The sequence below is a fragment of the Phalacrocorax aristotelis genome, chromosome 23 (genome assembly GCF_949628215.1).
Source record: "Phalacrocorax aristotelis chromosome 23, bGulAri2.1, whole genome shotgun sequence".
In the NCBI taxonomy this organism is placed as follows: domain Eukaryota; kingdom Metazoa; phylum Chordata; class Aves; order Suliformes; family Phalacrocoracidae; genus Phalacrocorax; species Phalacrocorax aristotelis.
Window position 1 is genome coordinate 7,084,190 of NC_134298.1, and position 15,513 is coordinate 7,099,702.

General features: G+C 67.3%; 1 protein-coding gene across 2 annotated transcripts; it reads right to left on the reverse strand.

The window, feature by feature from the left end:
* Positions 1-110: 110 nt before the first annotated feature.
* HAP1 (huntingtin associated protein 1) lies at positions 111-14,475 on the reverse strand. Of its 2 annotated transcripts, none has more exons than XM_075116866.1 (17): positions 14,414-14,475; positions 10,968-11,236; positions 10,313-10,504; positions 5,619-5,695; positions 5,384-5,500; positions 5,171-5,271; positions 4,789-4,897; positions 4,574-4,652; positions 4,319-4,449; positions 4,166-4,240; positions 3,926-4,063; positions 3,778-3,845; positions 3,514-3,681; positions 2,968-3,281; positions 2,653-2,871; positions 2,079-2,181; positions 111-1,197 (listed from the first exon to the last, which is right to left on the reverse strand). In XM_075116866.1, the coding sequence occupies exons 4-17, from the start codon at positions 5,676-5,678 to the stop codon at positions 798-800; spliced, it is 2,082 nt and encodes a 693-aa protein (XP_074972967.1). In that variant the 5' UTR covers positions 5,679-5,695; positions 10,313-10,504; positions 10,968-11,236; positions 14,414-14,475; the 3' UTR covers positions 111-797. The 2 variants fall into 2 exon arrangements, with proteins under 2 accessions (XP_074972967.1, XP_074972968.1); XM_075116867.1 differs by lacking the exon at positions 14,414-14,475 and adding an exon at positions 12,481-12,883.
* Between the last annotated feature and the right edge of the window lie 1,038 nt (positions 14,476-15,513).

Consider the following 15,513-nt stretch of genomic DNA (forward strand, 5'->3'; position numbering starts at 1 on the left):
GGAGCTGGGGTGGGGGGGGGGCAGGCAGGTGGGATTCACCCCCAGTCCCACCAGAAAGTGCAGGGCAGACACCCAACGACGCACGGTGGCAGACACAGCACACATGAGCTGCTTCGTGACTTCACATTTATTTGACAGGGGACAGGGCCACAGCTACGCCCCCGAGAAACACCCACTGCAGGTGTCCCCAGAGCTGGGGGTGCTACTGCTATTCAGTGAGCAGAAAAGAGTTTAAAACCATCATTCTCTTTAAAAGTCAGCCCAGGTGCTGGCCAGGGGCCCAGCCTGGGGCAGGGAGGTCTCACCCCAGCACATGCGGGTCCCCCCAGGACCACCTGAGCCCTGGCTGAGCATTGCCCTTCACTGCAGCAGCCTGGACATCCCCGCAGGGCCGAGCTGCTGCTTGGACAGGCTCAGCAGAAACAAGAACAGTTTTTATTGCCAGCAACCGGCTCCTGCCAAGGGTCCGTACCACCACAACGGGGGCCAGGATCAGCCCGCAGCCCCTGCCCGGAGCTGGCTCCCCCCAGAGCCCCCCAAGCATCGCATCACAAGGCTCCCTGCACATGGGACCCCCGCCACAGCATAACGCAGGGCAGGGGAACATCGCGCTGGGGCTACGCGGCACCACAAGGCTTGGGTCCTGGCCACCAGGGCAAAGCCGGTACCGCGAGGGCTGCCAGGACATCACCAGGAGCTGAGGCTGGAAGCCTGTCCCATCTCCATTTCCCCACGGACAGGCGATGAAGAGGACAGAGGACACACCTTGTCCTGAGCCTGGGGGCTCCACAGCGTCATCATGTCAGCCCACCCTGGGCTCCCCTGCGCTGTCCCTGGGTGTAGGACATCTCCCCTCTGGCCACCACCTTGTCCAGCCCCAGGCGCCGCAGCTTCTCTACCAGGTTCAAGCTGAAAATGCTGCTCCTGGGTAGGGGTCTGTCCTGCCCCCCGCCCGCAGGCGAGGGCCAGGTGTCAGCATGCTGGGGGTCCTGGGAGGGGAGTGGGGGGCACCACCACGACCCAGGCCCTGGCACAGAAGAGGAGATGCCCCGCACCAGCAAGAGCCTGATGAGTCCCACGGGGGTGCTCGGGGGTCCGGGGCCAGACGCCAGCACAGGGGAAGACAACTCCGGTGAGGGGCATCCGAGGCTCAGCCCCTCAAGGGGCCCACAAGAAGGCACGACGGCGTTATAGAGACTGGAGAGGAAGAGAGAGCAGAAGCAGGGGGTCAGCGGGGGGCTGGGCCCAGGGGATGCTGCTGGAGGAGCCAGGGGGTCCTCAGGCAGAGCAGGGCCCCCTTTCCTCCATTCACCTAACAAGCCTCAGGCTGTGGGAGATACCCACAACTGCAGCACTGCCCAAGTGCCCCAAAGGTCATGGGGCCACACTGGGGCAGGGGGCTGCTGCCATGACCCCCACAGCTCCCAGGCAGCCATGGGACATCATCACTGCTCCACAAGCATTTTGCAAACGTCCAGGGTTTTGTCTAAGAGTGCCCAGTGAACTCCAGCTCACACCACCCCCCGCCAGCCTTCGAGGGGCCCATGCGGGCTAAGGAACGGTGCTCATCACTCAAGGGGCAGGCAGGCTCGGCCCCAGCCCAGCGCCTGGCTCCTCCAGCCCAGGGAAAGGTCCCGGTTTATACACGAGTCCAGGGAGGAGGAAATCCACATCCACTCCCAGGGAAGGCAACTCTCCATCAGCCGCAGGAGCAAGCGCTGCTCTTGGCCCCAGGGAGCTGCACCCCAGGGTAAGCCCAGCCTCATCTGTCCTGAGGAAGGCTCTTCTTCCCATCAAGGTGCTGCAGCACAGAGGCCGAGGGGGCTGGTCCCACTCCCGGGGGGGGGAGCGTGCAGCCCTGACCACACAGTCACTGGAGCAGCCAGATTTGGGGACCTTTAGATTCAGGGACATTTCAAGTGCCAGGCAATCTCTCGGAGCACCAGGGGCTGCAGGTGGCCCCCAGCCCGCTGCTCCCTCAAGCTACACAGAGCCAGGCATGGGGGGAGGAGGAGAGGGTTGGGGGAACGGGGGGGGCTGGGGTGGCGGTGCAGGCGGTGGGGGGCCACGCGCCTTACCTGGGTGTCACCGTGGTTATCTCAGTGGTGGGGTGGAGGATGTGGCAGGTGGTGATGGTGAAGGTAGACAGGGTCTGGGGGAGGTTGTTAACAGAGAGGAACACTGGAAGGGACAGGAGACACCAGGTTAATGGGGAGGGGGCACAACACAGGCAGAGGCAGAGAGCAGGGCTCTGGGAAGCAGGAGAGCCAAAGCCAGGCTGTGAGGTGCCACCGCCAGCAGAAAGCTGCATGTGTGGGGCATGTCTCCAGCAGCATTTGGGTCCGGTGCTTGCTCAGAGGAGGCAGCTGCAAGCACAAGTGGAAGCAGGAGCTGATGTTTCTCCCAGACCTGCCCCTTCCACGCACCCAGGCTGCGGTGGGTGCACACCGGCGTGAGAGCAGGGGCTCACCCCAGCGCGGCGGCTGCAGAGCAGCCCTCGTGCAGCTGCAGCTGGAGCATCCCCACGGGGATGGGTAGGTGGCAGGGACAGGCCACCAGTGCGAGAGGGGAGAGCACGGGGTGGAGCGAGGGGCAGCAGGACGGGGGCATCCCAGGGACCGCGTCCCCTCCACCCCCTCGCCCTGCGCTCACCCCCGGGGCGCTCCTTGGCTTTGGCAGGTGTTGAGGTAGAGAGCAGCTGGAAGGAGCTGGTGTCCACATCGTCCTCCTCCAGATCATTGAGGCTGTAGACCTCCTCCAGGTCAGTGTCCAGCTGCCTGAAGTCTTTGGTGAGCACCCCGGGACGGGGCACCAGGATCCCACCCAGGTTGGGCCGCGCCAGCTGCTGCCAGTGGTGGAGTGTCACAGAGCCTGGGTGGGGGACACAGCCGGGGGGCTCAGCTGGTGTTCTGGGGCCCTCCCAGCACCTCCAGCTCTGCCCACCAGAGAGCCACCTCCACCCCTCACCTTCCAGGGGCTTCACGATCTGCAGCTTGTCAGGCAGGTAGGTGAGGGAGCCAAGGGAGAAGCCAGAGCCGACGGTGAGCTCCGAGCCCCCTGAGTAGTTGGTCCCAGTGGAGATGATGCTCTCGTTGGGGGTGAGGAAGCCGCTGGAGCTCTCCCCGTCCCGCAGCTGCCACAGCTTGCGCTCCCGCTCCGCCTCGAAGAAGGAGCGCTCGTCCGAGGCATGGCTCTGCTGCCGCACCGACAGACGCTGCACCGCCGCCTCCAGGTCCTGCCGACCCGGGGCCGCCCGGCGCTCCTCACCGGCCCCCTTGTCCCTGCCAGCAGGCGCAGCGTTAGGGTGCTTGGGGCCCCGGTCCCGCACTGCACCCCCCATGCTGTGCCAGACCCCTGCCCGCAGCAGGTTCTGGCTGTGCCTGCTGTCCCCCTGCCCCAGGCTTGCGGCATTGATTAATGCTCTGGTGTGATCGACATCTCACCAGCACCCCAGCTCCTCCGCAGGGGCAGCAGCTCTGTCCCACCCCCCTGAGCCCCCACTGCAGCGCTCACTGGGTGCCCTCCGAGCCGGTGCAGCTGGTGCGGGGGGTGCTGGCCCCTGCGGAGGGGGCGGCTGACAACTGCTTGGAGCCCGGCATGTTGTGAGGAGACTCGGAGCAAGTCTTGGCTTTGGTCGCCTGGTTCACCGCTTTCACCGTCTCAAAGATGCGCCGATAGCTCCTGTGGGCAGGAAGCAGGCAGGGACGGACCCTCAAGGCAGCCCCCAGGGACCCCCACCCTCCTAGCCCAGCATGAGCCACCAATGCCCACACTCACTTATAGTCTGAGGAGGAGCTGTCTGTCCCCTTCCTCATCGTCCCCTTGATCTCAGCCGCCAGCGAGTCCTGGAGACACAGGGGACGCGGTGTCAGCAGAGGGGAGAGCAGAGCCCCTACCCCTGCAGCTGCCCGTGCCCCCCACTCACCACAGGCAGGAGGCTGGGTGCGCCAAAGCGGCTGACGGTGCTGTTGGGCAGGCTGCGGCTGCGCAGGCTCTTGACCTCCTCCTGGGCTTCCTGCAGCATCCCGCCGCACTCGGCGTACTTCTCCTGCAGGTCCCGCAGCTGCGGGCACAGGGGTAGCTCAGGCACGGCCCCGGTGGCAGCGGGGCAGGACCCCCCTCCACAGGCCGGGGCACCCATGGCTGGGCCCCTCCGTGGGCTCACCTCCGTCTGGAGCTGCTGCCGCGCTTCATTCGCCACGGCCAGGTGCTGCTGGAGCTCCTCCACCTCTGAAGCAGACTGTGGGTAGGAGCGGGCAGGTCAGGGAGCTGTGCCCCCCACACCCCCAGCACCCCCCAGCACGGCAGGACTGCTCACCGCGCGGCACTTCTGCTGCAGGTCCACGACCTGCACCAGGAGCTGGCTGATCTCCTCCTGCTGCCGTGCCGTGTCCTCCACCTTGCGGGCCAGCTCGTCGGAGAGGTAAGCCACCTGCCGGCTTGCTTCAGCTGGGGAGGGCCCAGGTCCGTCACCGACAGGGCACAGGCCCCCAGCCCATGCAGTGATGCTGCAGACCCCCAGCCCAAGCCTGGAGAGGAGCTGCCCCCCCCCCGCAAGCCCAGCCCCACGTACAGAACTGCTCCACGCAGTCGATCATCAGCTGCTGCTCCTGGTCCTCATACCGACAGGTCTCCGTTGCAATGTTGGTGGCCTGGGGCGGGGGTCAGAGGGGCTGAGTACACCAGGCAGGACCTCCAGCCTCCCAAGGGGCCAGCGCAGGCCCCCTGGCAGCAAGCGGGACAGAGGCGGGCACAGAGAGGGGCACCCCACCACCCAGCTCTGCTCACCTCCATGCGAAGCTTCTGGTTTTCCTCCTCCAGGTACTTGAGTTTCTGCTGCAAGGTGTCGTACTGGAAGTACTGCTGCAGGGACAGCGAGGACTCTTGCCGGCGCAGCCTGGGGGCGGCAGGAAGGGTGTGCTGAGCACCTGCGGTGCAGGCAGGATGGGGCTGCCCACCCAGCCCCCTGCCCACTCCCTCGAGGTCCCAGGCAGGCATCTGCAGCGACCCAGCTGCATGGGGCTGGACCCACGGAAGACATGTGAGGGAAGGGAGCATGAGCCCCGACATTACCCCAGGGAGGGCGATGGCTACAGCCCAGCACCTCTGCCCAGCCCCACAGGAGCAGTCCTGCCCCAGGCAAGTGGTGGGACAGGGACCCCCCACTCACGGCGTGGAGGTGGCAGAGGTGGGCTCGCTCTCCTCTGTCGTGGTGGTGTAGAAGTGGAGCAGGTCATCCCGCATGGAGACCTCGTGGCGCAGCTGCGCAATCTGGGAGGAGAAGCAGCATCAGGGCACAGTCAAGGGGACCACGGCCATCCACAGCCCCCAGGCCAGGCATGTGGGGGGCCGAGGCCAGGACCCTGCACCCAGGGGCTGTTACCTCCTCCTTGGCCAACTCCAGCTGCTCCTCCAGGAGCTCGTTGCGCTCAGTCAGGCTCCGGTTCTGCTTCAGCAGGGACTGCCCGATGCGTGCTGCCAGCTCCAGGTCCCGCTCCTTCTGCAAGGGGCAGGTCTGCATCAGCTGGGGCCCGTCCCCTGCTCTGCCCAGCATCCCCAGGGTCCCACCAGCCCCCAGCCCTTGCCCAAGCCCATCTGCGGGGTGGGCATTGGCATACCTCATCCAGCAGGTTGGTGACGGCATCGATGTCGTGGTAGGTCTTCGTGATCCTGACCATCCGCTCAGCGCACAGGACTGGGGGAGAAGGGTGAAGGATGAACCCCCACCCTGCGGGAGCACCGGCCCAGGGCCTCAGCACTGTCCCCACCACAGCCCCCCATCGGCACTCGCTGCCCCCAGGGTTGCGTGGCAGAGGGAATGGGAGGCGGCTGCTGCAGGAGGCACAAAGTGGCTCCACGCTGGTCACCAAAAAGGACCTTTTATCTGCTTGGCAGCAGAGACAGGCAGGGATGCTCACAGCCATGACAGCACCATGGGGTGCTCCCACCTCACCCCCCAACCCTGCCCACACCTTGGGGCAGCAGGAAAGACACAGAGCTCCCCTCGCTGCACCCATCACCCCAGCCCAGACAGTGCCAGCCCCACCGCAGGATACACAGATGGGAAGGAGGGATGGGGAAAGGCAGACAGCAGAGACAAGATCGGAGGTGACATCTCCAGCAAAAAGCAGGCTGGAGCTCCAGTATAAATAGCAGTGGGTGGTACCGTGCAGAGCCAGGCTCGCAGGCAGCATCCCCTCCAATCTGTCCCCATCCCCCTCCCCCAGATGTCCCCCAAGAAGCCAGCCCTGCCCTAGTTTCTCCCTGGAGACGCTGGCCAAGGCAGAGCCAAGCCCATCCTCTCAGGATGCTGCCCCACACACCCACTCCGACACCCCTCCAGCTGCAGCGACGCAGGGATCCCCACTGAACCACAGGGGCAAAGGCAGCTGCAGGCAGGTCGCCCCAGTAACAGGCAGCTGCCTGCCAGGCCAAGACCACGCCACACTACTGCATCAGGCTGGGCCCCAACTAAAGCCCTGCCTGCTCCCCTGCCGCTATCTGGGTCTCTAGCGGGGAGAGGTGGCATGAGGACAGGGATGTCTGTCCCCCCGGCATCGATCCTGCCAACTGCGCCTGCAGAAGCTGCCAGACAGCGCCGGGCACGCACCCAGATGGCAGCACCGGAGCTGCGCGGTGGGAGGGAGCTGGCAGCAAGCACGAAGCCCCTGGGCCCTGCCTGCACCACATCGCTGCTCCCGATGCTCCTTTCTGATGTTTGACTGCCCCAAGGGCATGTGCCTCGGTTTCCCCTGGCAGAGCAGCGCTGGCTGCGCTCGGGGCCTCGACGTGTGTCCCCAGCCATGGCCGCGCTTCCCAGCCAGGCAGACAAAGCGGGTTAACGGGAGAGGCTCAGCCGCACAAATCCCATTACACCACCCCAGCTGGGATTGTGTAATGGTGCGCGCATTGCCATGGCAATGCCCCCACCAGCCACCCCCGTCCCATCCCGTCCCCACTGCCCCGGGTGCTGGCCCTGCACCCCAGCAGGCACATACACCAGCGGGCACATCTACGGGGAGAGAGGCCAACCCCAGCCCCAGCCTTGACCCCCTTCCCCACGCCTGGACAGGGCCTGCTCCCTGCAGGGGTCCCCAACTGCACCTCGTCAGGCCACTGAGCCGTTAATTGGAAATAATTAGAGCATGAGCATTGTTACAGTTTGAGCAAGTGGCAGGCCCTGGGAGATGCTGGGGGCTGCAGCGCTGGCAAACATGTAAACACCGACCCCATCCGCGGGCCTGATCCAGCGCGATGCGGGGACCCCCATCCCCATGGGCACACACAGACTTGGCAGGAGACCCTCACCCCACCCCTCTGCCTGCTCCCCAGCACCACCGGAGCGGGGACGACCCTCTCTGGGGTCAGGGTGACCCAGGGGGCCCCAAGGGACGAGGCGACCGCTTTCCCGGGATGGGTCGCTGCAAGCAGGGGCCAGGGCTGCGCACCCCACAGCGGGGAGGGGGAAACGCACGGACGGGACGGGTAACGGCACCCACCGGCGGGAGCCCGGGACCCCGGCCCCGCTGCAGCCGCGCTCCCCGGGCCAGGACCGGGCCGGGCCGCCCTCACCTTCCTCCAGCTCCCGGGCGATGGGGTCGGCGCCCCCGCCCCGCTCCGCGTTCCCGTTCAGCTCGTCGTAGGCGGCGGGGCTGCTCCAGATCTCCATCGTGCCGAGCCGAGCCGAGCCCACCGCAGCCCAGCCCAGCCCAGCCCAGCCCAGCCCAGCCCAGCCGTACCAAGCCCCGCCGGCCGCTCCCGCCCTATTTATCGGGTCGCCCCGTCTGCGCGCACCTGCGGGGCGCGTCCCCGGGGGCCGGGGGCGGGGGCGGGGCCGGGGCCGGGCGGGGGCGGCGGGGCCGGGGGGGGGCCGGGGCTGCCCGCTCCCCCCGCTCCACCGCGCCTGCGGATCGGCTCGCTGCAGCTGTGTGCTCCCCCGGGGTGCCTTGGGGACCCCATCAGGGCATCCTGCAGGCATGCTCCCCACCAGGCACCCCAGGACCAGGCTCCCCGTCGGGGCTCCCTGGGGACCCATCAGGACAGTCCTGCTGGGCCCCGGGGTGCTGGTGCAGCTGGGCTGTGTCCCACCTCCCAGCCCGTGGACGCAGGGGGGTCTGGGCACACGGGTCCCCAGGGAGGGTGGTGAGCGCTGACTGCTGAGGGGGGATACTGCGGGCTTACCGGTCCCCGAGCAGTGCTTCGCAGGGCTGACCCAATGGGTCACACACAGCGGGCAGCTTCTGCCACTTAGGAGTGACAAGGAGAGGCTTTGGGTCCTTCATCCCAAACCCAGCCTGTGTGCGGGACTGGGGTCCCCATGTTGGTCAGGTTACGACACAGTAGAGCCTTTGCCAAAGCTCCCTGCCCTCTGCACGGCTAGCCTTGCTGTTGAACCCCAGGCCTGGGTCCCCCCATCATCACCGACAGCTCACCACAAATTCTGCACACTTGGGTGCCCAGGGCAGTGCTGGGACGTGCGGGTCCCTGAGCTGGGAAAGGGCTTTTTCATCCCCCTCCAACCTGTCCCACTCAGCACCCCCTTACTCTGAGCATGGACTGGCATGAGCCTGGACCCCCCCTGCCCCATCCAGGCTGTCCTGGGCTGGCACCCCCAGCTCCCCCACAACCACACTTGTGCAGAGGCAGTGCTGAAGCAGGAGAGCTGAATAAATCATGCTGTGCTGAATTATGGAGGAGCTGGCTGGCACGTAGCACAAGCCTCGCGGGCGGGAGGGCAGCGGGGCTGCGCTCAGGACCCCACACCATGGCACCGCGGCGTGCTGAGCATGATGCTGGTAATGCCAACACACGCACTGCTTGTTCCCATCGCCTGCCCCAGTGCCGGTTCTCGTTAGTACCAAACTAATCAATGAATCGACAAGGCTGGGGCTGAAGCTGCCTCTCACCATCATAATGATGCCTTTATTTGCCTGCCGGGATCCTGACCCCAAACCACATCCTGCCATGACCACTGGGACCCTCCTGGAGCTGGGGCCCGAGCCAGGCACCCTCAGGCCCAGCCTTGCCCTCCTCCTTGCACTGGTGCTTCTCCCTGGGGATGGCAGTGTGAGGGCAGGAGCCCCACCAGCTCTACCGGGGCACCTGCGCCCCAGGGACCCCAAGGACACAAGTGTGTGCCTTGGCATGGTCAGGCAGGAGCTGCTTCTTCCTAATCCCCTGCCTGGGGATTTGCTCCTCCAGGCAGGTCCCCTGCATCTCTGCACAAGCAGATTACAGGGGGCTATTTCTGACGGCAGCTTAAAGGTTTGGGTAAAGGGATGAGGCAGCACAGGGCCCCCTCCATGCCAGCACACACAAACAGCACCGGAGGCACCGGGAAATGTGACGCCCAGGGGCTCCTGGGGCCAGGCATGGCTGTCCCTACAGAGAGGGGGTGCCCGGGGTCCTGCTGAGCTGGGTGTGCCCTGCCGAGCTGGGTGTGCCCTGCCCCACCGCATACAAATGGGGTTGGGGCTCAAGCCCTTCTGCTGTTGCTGCAGGGTAGGGGAGTGCGGGTGGTTGGGGGGGATGGGCACAACCCACTGCCTGCTGCATGGGTGGGGAAGGCTGCCAGCACCGGCAGGGCACGATGGGCGGGTTTGTCCCCATTGTCCCCAGCCTGTCGGAGGCGGGGGGTGGGAGCTGGGCTGGCAGCGGGGCCAGGCCCTCAGCCCCATCTGTCTCCCCATGTCCATCCTCCAGCCCCTCGCTCTAATCCTGCCCTCGCCGCACATGGAGCAGAGGCAGAAGCAAAGCAGAGATAATCCGTCTGTGCCCCCCGCTGAACCCCAACCCCACGGCAGAAAGGGGCCTCACTGCACCGCCGTGGGGCATCACCCCTGCCAGACCACGGGGGCTGTGGGTGTCTCCCCCCAAGCAGCCGCTCCCCACAGCTCCGGGGGCTGCACTGGCAGCAGCAGCCTCGTGCCCCCCTCGGCTGCTCCAGTCTGTTGTGTTTGGTGGGGCAGCAGCACCGGGGCCACTGGCGCACCCCTCACCATCCCCCTGCCGGTGTCCCACCCCGGGGAGCCATGGCACAGTGCAGGGGGAGCGGGGATGAACAGGGGGATCCTGGGAGATGACACAGGCTCTCTCCGAGCATCCGGCTCGGCTCAGCAGAAGCTGCTCCCAGAATTAGCCCGGGATGTTCTGAGCAAGGAAATCCAGCCCGTCAATCCCGTTAGCGGCGATTAGCTCCTGCGCTGCTCTCACAGCCCTGACCCAGCCCGGCACTGCCTGCACCGCTGTCCGCACCCCGCTGCCCGCACCCCGCTGCCCTCGCCAGCCCCACGGCGCAGGATGAGGCACTCACGGAAGTACTGCAGGGTCTCCTCAACCTGCTGGGGGGTGAGGGGGGCTGCGGGCTCCGGGGGTCCGGGGCGGGCACGCAGCCAGTCGCCATGCTCGTAGCCAAAGACGGTGTCAGCCCGCAGCGTGTAGCGGGGCAGCTGCTCGCCCAGAAGGCTGATGATCTCCACCTCGGGGACATCATTGCTGCACAAGTCTGGGGACAGAGGGGCACGGCATCAGCGGAGGGTGGGGGGCACCTGGGAGGAGGTGGGCGCAGGGCGGGTCATGGCGGGGGAGTGCTTCCCGCACCCCTCAGCCCAGTCTGTCCCCTCGGGGTTTGGGGCTGGTGCCACCGGCTGGGTCTGTCCCCACAGCCACTCGTGTGGGGACTGGGGGTCCCCCTGCAGGGCGGCTCACAGGACCCCCGCCCCAGCTCCCCTCTCACCCCGCTGCTTTCTGCGGGCGGGGTCCTGCTGCCATCTCCTGGCCACGCTCTGCCCGGCCGAGCGGCGCTGGGGACAGCAGGCCAGGGATGCCGGTGTGGGGCGAGGGATGCTGGGATGGCGGCTCAGCTCCGGCCACGCGATGGGGACAGGACAAAGGACCAGCCCGGAGCTGCCCCAGCTCGTCACCCCGGTCCCCAGGGCCACGCACCAGCACCGCCCAGCTCTACCCACCGGTGATGGTCGCAGCATCGCGGCGGCCACCTGCGGCTGACCCATGGGATGTTGGGCCAGCGTGGGGCAGGGCAGCGATGGTCGAGTCCGGGCCGGGCCAGAGGTGGCAGGTGGGCAGGCGCTGGCCAGGGAGGGTCTCCCGTGGGACCGCGGTGTCCAGTTTGGCTGGCGTTACGTGGGGGGGCTGGCTGCCATGGGAAGAAGCACCGTCCTCCCTGGCTCCCTGGAGCAGCACTGGCAGGCAGCAGAGTCCCTTCTCAGGCCACTGCCTGGGGAGAAGGAGCTGTCAGGGTGATGCTCAGGGGACGGGGGATGCATCCTACACCCCAGCCACACGCTCAAACATCTGCGTGTCCCCTTGCACCCTGCTGGCTGGCCAAACCCCCCTCCCCTGCGGCAGCATCTCCCAGGCCCAGGGGCTTGAAGAGAGCTGGACAGCACGGCCCCACTCAGGCATCCCCACTCCCCACTCCCCAGCCAGCCTGCAGGCTGCTGTGGGGACAGGGGGACTGCAGGGACAGCCAGCGCCCAGGCAGGCCCCAGCTCAGCCACCACCTGCTGCTGAACGTGGAGCAGTTTTGGGGATCGCACCAGGTCAGCGTACCTGCTCAGCACCGCCTCTGCAGCAGCCGCTATGTGAAGCGGGGGGCTCAGCACCAAAGCAAACCCTTGGTGATGTCCAGATCAGCGCCAGACAGGGGAGAGGATGCTCCAAAGGGACTGGGCAGGACCCTGCTCCCCCCAGGCTGGCAGAGGCCCTGCCTGCAGGAGCGGGCAGGAGAACGAGCCGTACAGCTGCTTGGCAGCGGGCAGACAGAGCCGTGGTGCCAGCGGCTCTTGCGGGAGCCCTCGGGAGCCCCACCTTGAAGAGCAAAGTTCAGCTGTGATCCTCCACCCCATCACCGCCAGGATGGGGAGCAGGGATCTGCCGTGTCACCCAGGGCAGGGCTGGGCAGCATCCATGGCAGTCCTATACCAGCCATAAACACATCACGCGACAGGCCATAAAACCAGCACGTTCCTGCTCTCATGCCACCTCCAGTGGCCCTGGCTCAGGCTGCAGCTGCTGCTGGCGCTGCTGCTGGCGCTGCTGCTGGCACTTCTGCCCTGCTGCCTGGTGGGGCAGGAGCCTCCCACGCAAGCCCCATGCCCCCACCTGTGCTGCAGCACCAGCAAGCCCCTCGTCCCTGGAGCAGGCTCATGCCAGGGCATCGCTGCCCTCCCTGCCGGCACATGCTCATGGCTGCTGTCACATATGCAGCAGCCAGGCGAGACGACCCTGCACCTCCCTCCAGCGAGGCCTGGTCCCCTCCCGGCACATGGGACAGGCACAAGGCAGCAGGGACACACCGAAGCACACCTGCAGCCCCACAGCCCTCTGCCCCACAGCACCAGGACCCCCAGACCTAGGCAGACCAAGCCTGCACTGTGCTGCCCAGAGGACAGCTCCCGAGCCCCAAACCCACAGAGCCTCTCCCTCCCCGCTTCTCCCCAGAGGAGGAAGGGGACCCACCGTGCCGAGGTGCCGGGCTGCCGCTGCCCTGCTCCCCGCGCTGCTGCTGGCTCCAGGGAAGGAGCCCGGCTGGTGAGTCAGCGCTCAGCTGGGGCTGCCAGAGCCCTGCGTCTCCGTTTGGCCCAGCTCCTGCACGTACATTAACTCTCCCCACGGGGGACCTTGTTCAGACACGCGTGAGCAGCTGCCATCGCCCCAGACCCTGCCATCCTCCCAGCCACCAGCATTCGGCTGCCGATGACCTGGGGACCTGCCCCACCACTGGGGCTAGCAGGGAGCTGGCCGAGAGCAGGAGGATGGTGGACCTGGGGCACCGGCGGGCGGTGGTGGGCCAGGAGAAGCGGGACCCCAGCTCAGCCCGCACCCTGGTGCATGTGCCGACCTGCGCTTGCTGCTCTCTGCCCTGCCCCGATGCCGTCATGGAGTCCCTGCCTGGGCATCTCTCTGCCTGCGCGCAGGGCTGGGCTGGGCTTGACCCAAAGCCCTTTCCCCACCCTGCAGCCGGGTGCCAACGCTCGGCGGCAGCTGAGCAGCCCTGGGGCCGCTGGGCTCACTCTGGGCTATTTTTTCTCCTCAGCTGCTGTGGCAGGAGCCTGGGGCTGGGGAGGGGAGGCTGCAAGGAGCCTCCACAAGCGCATGGGTCAGGGGGCTGCAGAGCAGCAAGGTCAGTGTGTGGGGCGAGGGTGTGGACAAGGTGGTGGCTCGGTCCTGCCACTGGGATGGGAGTAACTGCAGTCCCACCCTGCCCCAGTCCAGACGCGTCCCCAGAGGGGTCCCTGCAGAGCCCCCCAGGCTGGGTCTGGGAACATCCCTGCTGTTGTGCAGGGAAGGGTACAGACACAGCCAGGCTGCGGCTCCCACAGCCCCTTCTTCAACCCCAGGAGAAAGCATCTGCCTGAAGTGTTGCTCAAAAATGGGCCTCTCCTTGCACCCGTGGCTGTCAGGGATGGAGTCCTGCCCCAGCAGTTCATCCTGCGTGCTGCCTGGCTTCCCAGCTGGAACAGGCTCCCCAGGCCAGAGCTCAGCTCCGTTGCCTTTGTTCTGCCGTGACCCCGACACCTGATGCTCTACCCCTGCCGCAGACCTCACCGTGACTGACCATGCCACGGGTTCCACGCACCCGAGGGCCCGCGCCCTCCGCCCCTTCCCCCTGCAGAAATACCCTCAGCAGCGTCAGCCTCTTCCCGCAGAGCAGGAAAATCCTCCTTGCTCCCGCTCAGACTTCCTGGTTCAGGCACCGGCAACTGCGAAGCACAGCCGGACCCCAGCCACCACCACTGAGCCCCCTCCCCAGCCAGCCACTGCTGTGGCCAAGCTGTTCCCCGGGACCCCTGGGACCCCCAGGACCCCGTCCCTGCCACAGGGCCCTGGCTGCTAACGCCAAGGGAGCGGGAAATCCCACCCGGGCAAGAGGCAAAGGCTTTGGCAGCGAAGTGTGGAAACATGTTATGGGTGTCAGAGCCCACGGGTGGGAGCGGGGCCACGGTAGGAGCCCAGCGCCGGAGAAGGGGCAACACAAGGCAAATTGTCCGGGGGGCTCCGGCAGCCGCCGCCTGTGACGCCCCCGGGGGACCGATGGGGAGCAGCTGGGCACGGCCCAGGGCTCACCCACCGGGGCTGCCCGGGGGCTCGGGGTGCGCAGGGGTGCCGGAGCTCGGTGACCCGCGGGAAAGCGGGACACCGGGGTGGGGCAGCTGGAGGCACAGTGCCCCGATGGCAGCGGGGACCCAGTGCGCCCCGGAGGGGGGGTGGGATACCGGGAGATTCGGGTCCCGGTGCAGCGGGGGGTCCCGGGGGGCGGCAGGTCCCTGTGCAGCGAGGGGTCTCGGGGGGCGGCGGGTCCCGGTGAAGCGGGGGGTCCCGGGGGGCGGCGGGGGGTCCTGGGGGGCGCGTCCCGGTGCAGCGGGGGTCCCGGGGGACGGGGAGCACTCACCGCTAGGCGCTGCTCCCGGCGCGGAGGCGGCGGCGGGGCCCTCGTACATCGCTCCCGCGGCCCCGCCGATAACAAAAGCCGCTCCCCGGGCAGGTGCGGAGCGCGGCCGGGCATGCCGGGACCTGTAGTCCGGCCCGCCGCCTCCCGGGGTGCCCCCCCCGGCTCGTCCCGGCCCTCCCCGGGGGACCCCGCAAGCAGATCTGGATGTCCTGGTCCACGTTGGTCTCGGGCTCCGCTTCCCCCCAGAATCCCGGTGGTGCCCCGGTGGTGGGACTGAGGGTCTTGGGGTGTGCAGTCCTGCCCCCGCAAGGGGACCCCAGGGTGGGCGAAGGGCACATCCCAGCCCATGGCCCCAGGAGGGACCGTGTCCCACAGCCGTGCCCTGGGACCCGGCCCCTCCTGGGGCAGATGCTCTGGGACATCTCTGGGCTTACTGGTGCTCGGGGACAGCTGGATCCGACACTGAGAGCATCCCTGATACCCACCGTGGGGCTGGCTGGCAGCCCCGAGAGGGGCTCAGGCTCAGCACAGCCAAACCCCTAGTCCAGGGCACACAGGGCTGGAGGCCCACATCTACCCAGGCACAGATGCTTGGGGTGCAGCAAAGCACTGACAACTCTGCTGAGGTCCCTGGGGACAGGGGTGAGACTTGGCACCGGCTGGAAACAGGAGTGCTCCATCCACTCCGAGTCACCCTGGGGACCCACCCGGCAGGGCAGCAGAGCCTGCACCCATGGAGATGCAGGTCTGGGTGCATGAACACTGTCCTACACTGCATAGCCCAAGCAGCAAGGGCTGGCCTGGCTGGAGGGCCTGGACCCCCTGCACAGGGGGCTTATTCCCATTGCCTGTCACTGACCCCAGTTGTTCTGGAAGCGGCTGCAGCAGGCAGTGGGCTGCTTGGCCCCCCAGCCTCATCCCACAAGCCACCCAGGCCCCGCTGCCCTCTGGAAGCATGCTTGGCCCTGCTGGGGCTGCCTGGAAAGCAGCTGTTGTTTTGCTTGTCCCCGGTCCTGGCACAGGCCGGGGCAGGAAGCGCGGCTGCATCCCTGCTGCACCGGGGCTTGGCCGCAGCCGCGGGGCTGAGCTCAGTGCAGGAT

Excerpts from the sequence above, each read along its gene's own strand:
- HAP1 (XM_075116866.1), bottom strand. The coding sequence starts at position 5,678 with ATGGTCAGGATCACGAAGACCTACCACGACATCGATGCCGTCACCAAC. Across the intron at positions 5,501-5,618 it reads TCACCAACCTGCTGGATGAG|AAGGAGCGGGACCTGGAGCT; the intron begins GTATGCCAATGC and ends TGCCCCTTGCAG. Across the intron at positions 4,450-4,573 it reads CGACTGCGTGGAGCAGTTCT|CTGAAGCAAGCCGGCAGGTG; the intron begins GTACGTGGGGCT and ends GGCCCTCCCCAG.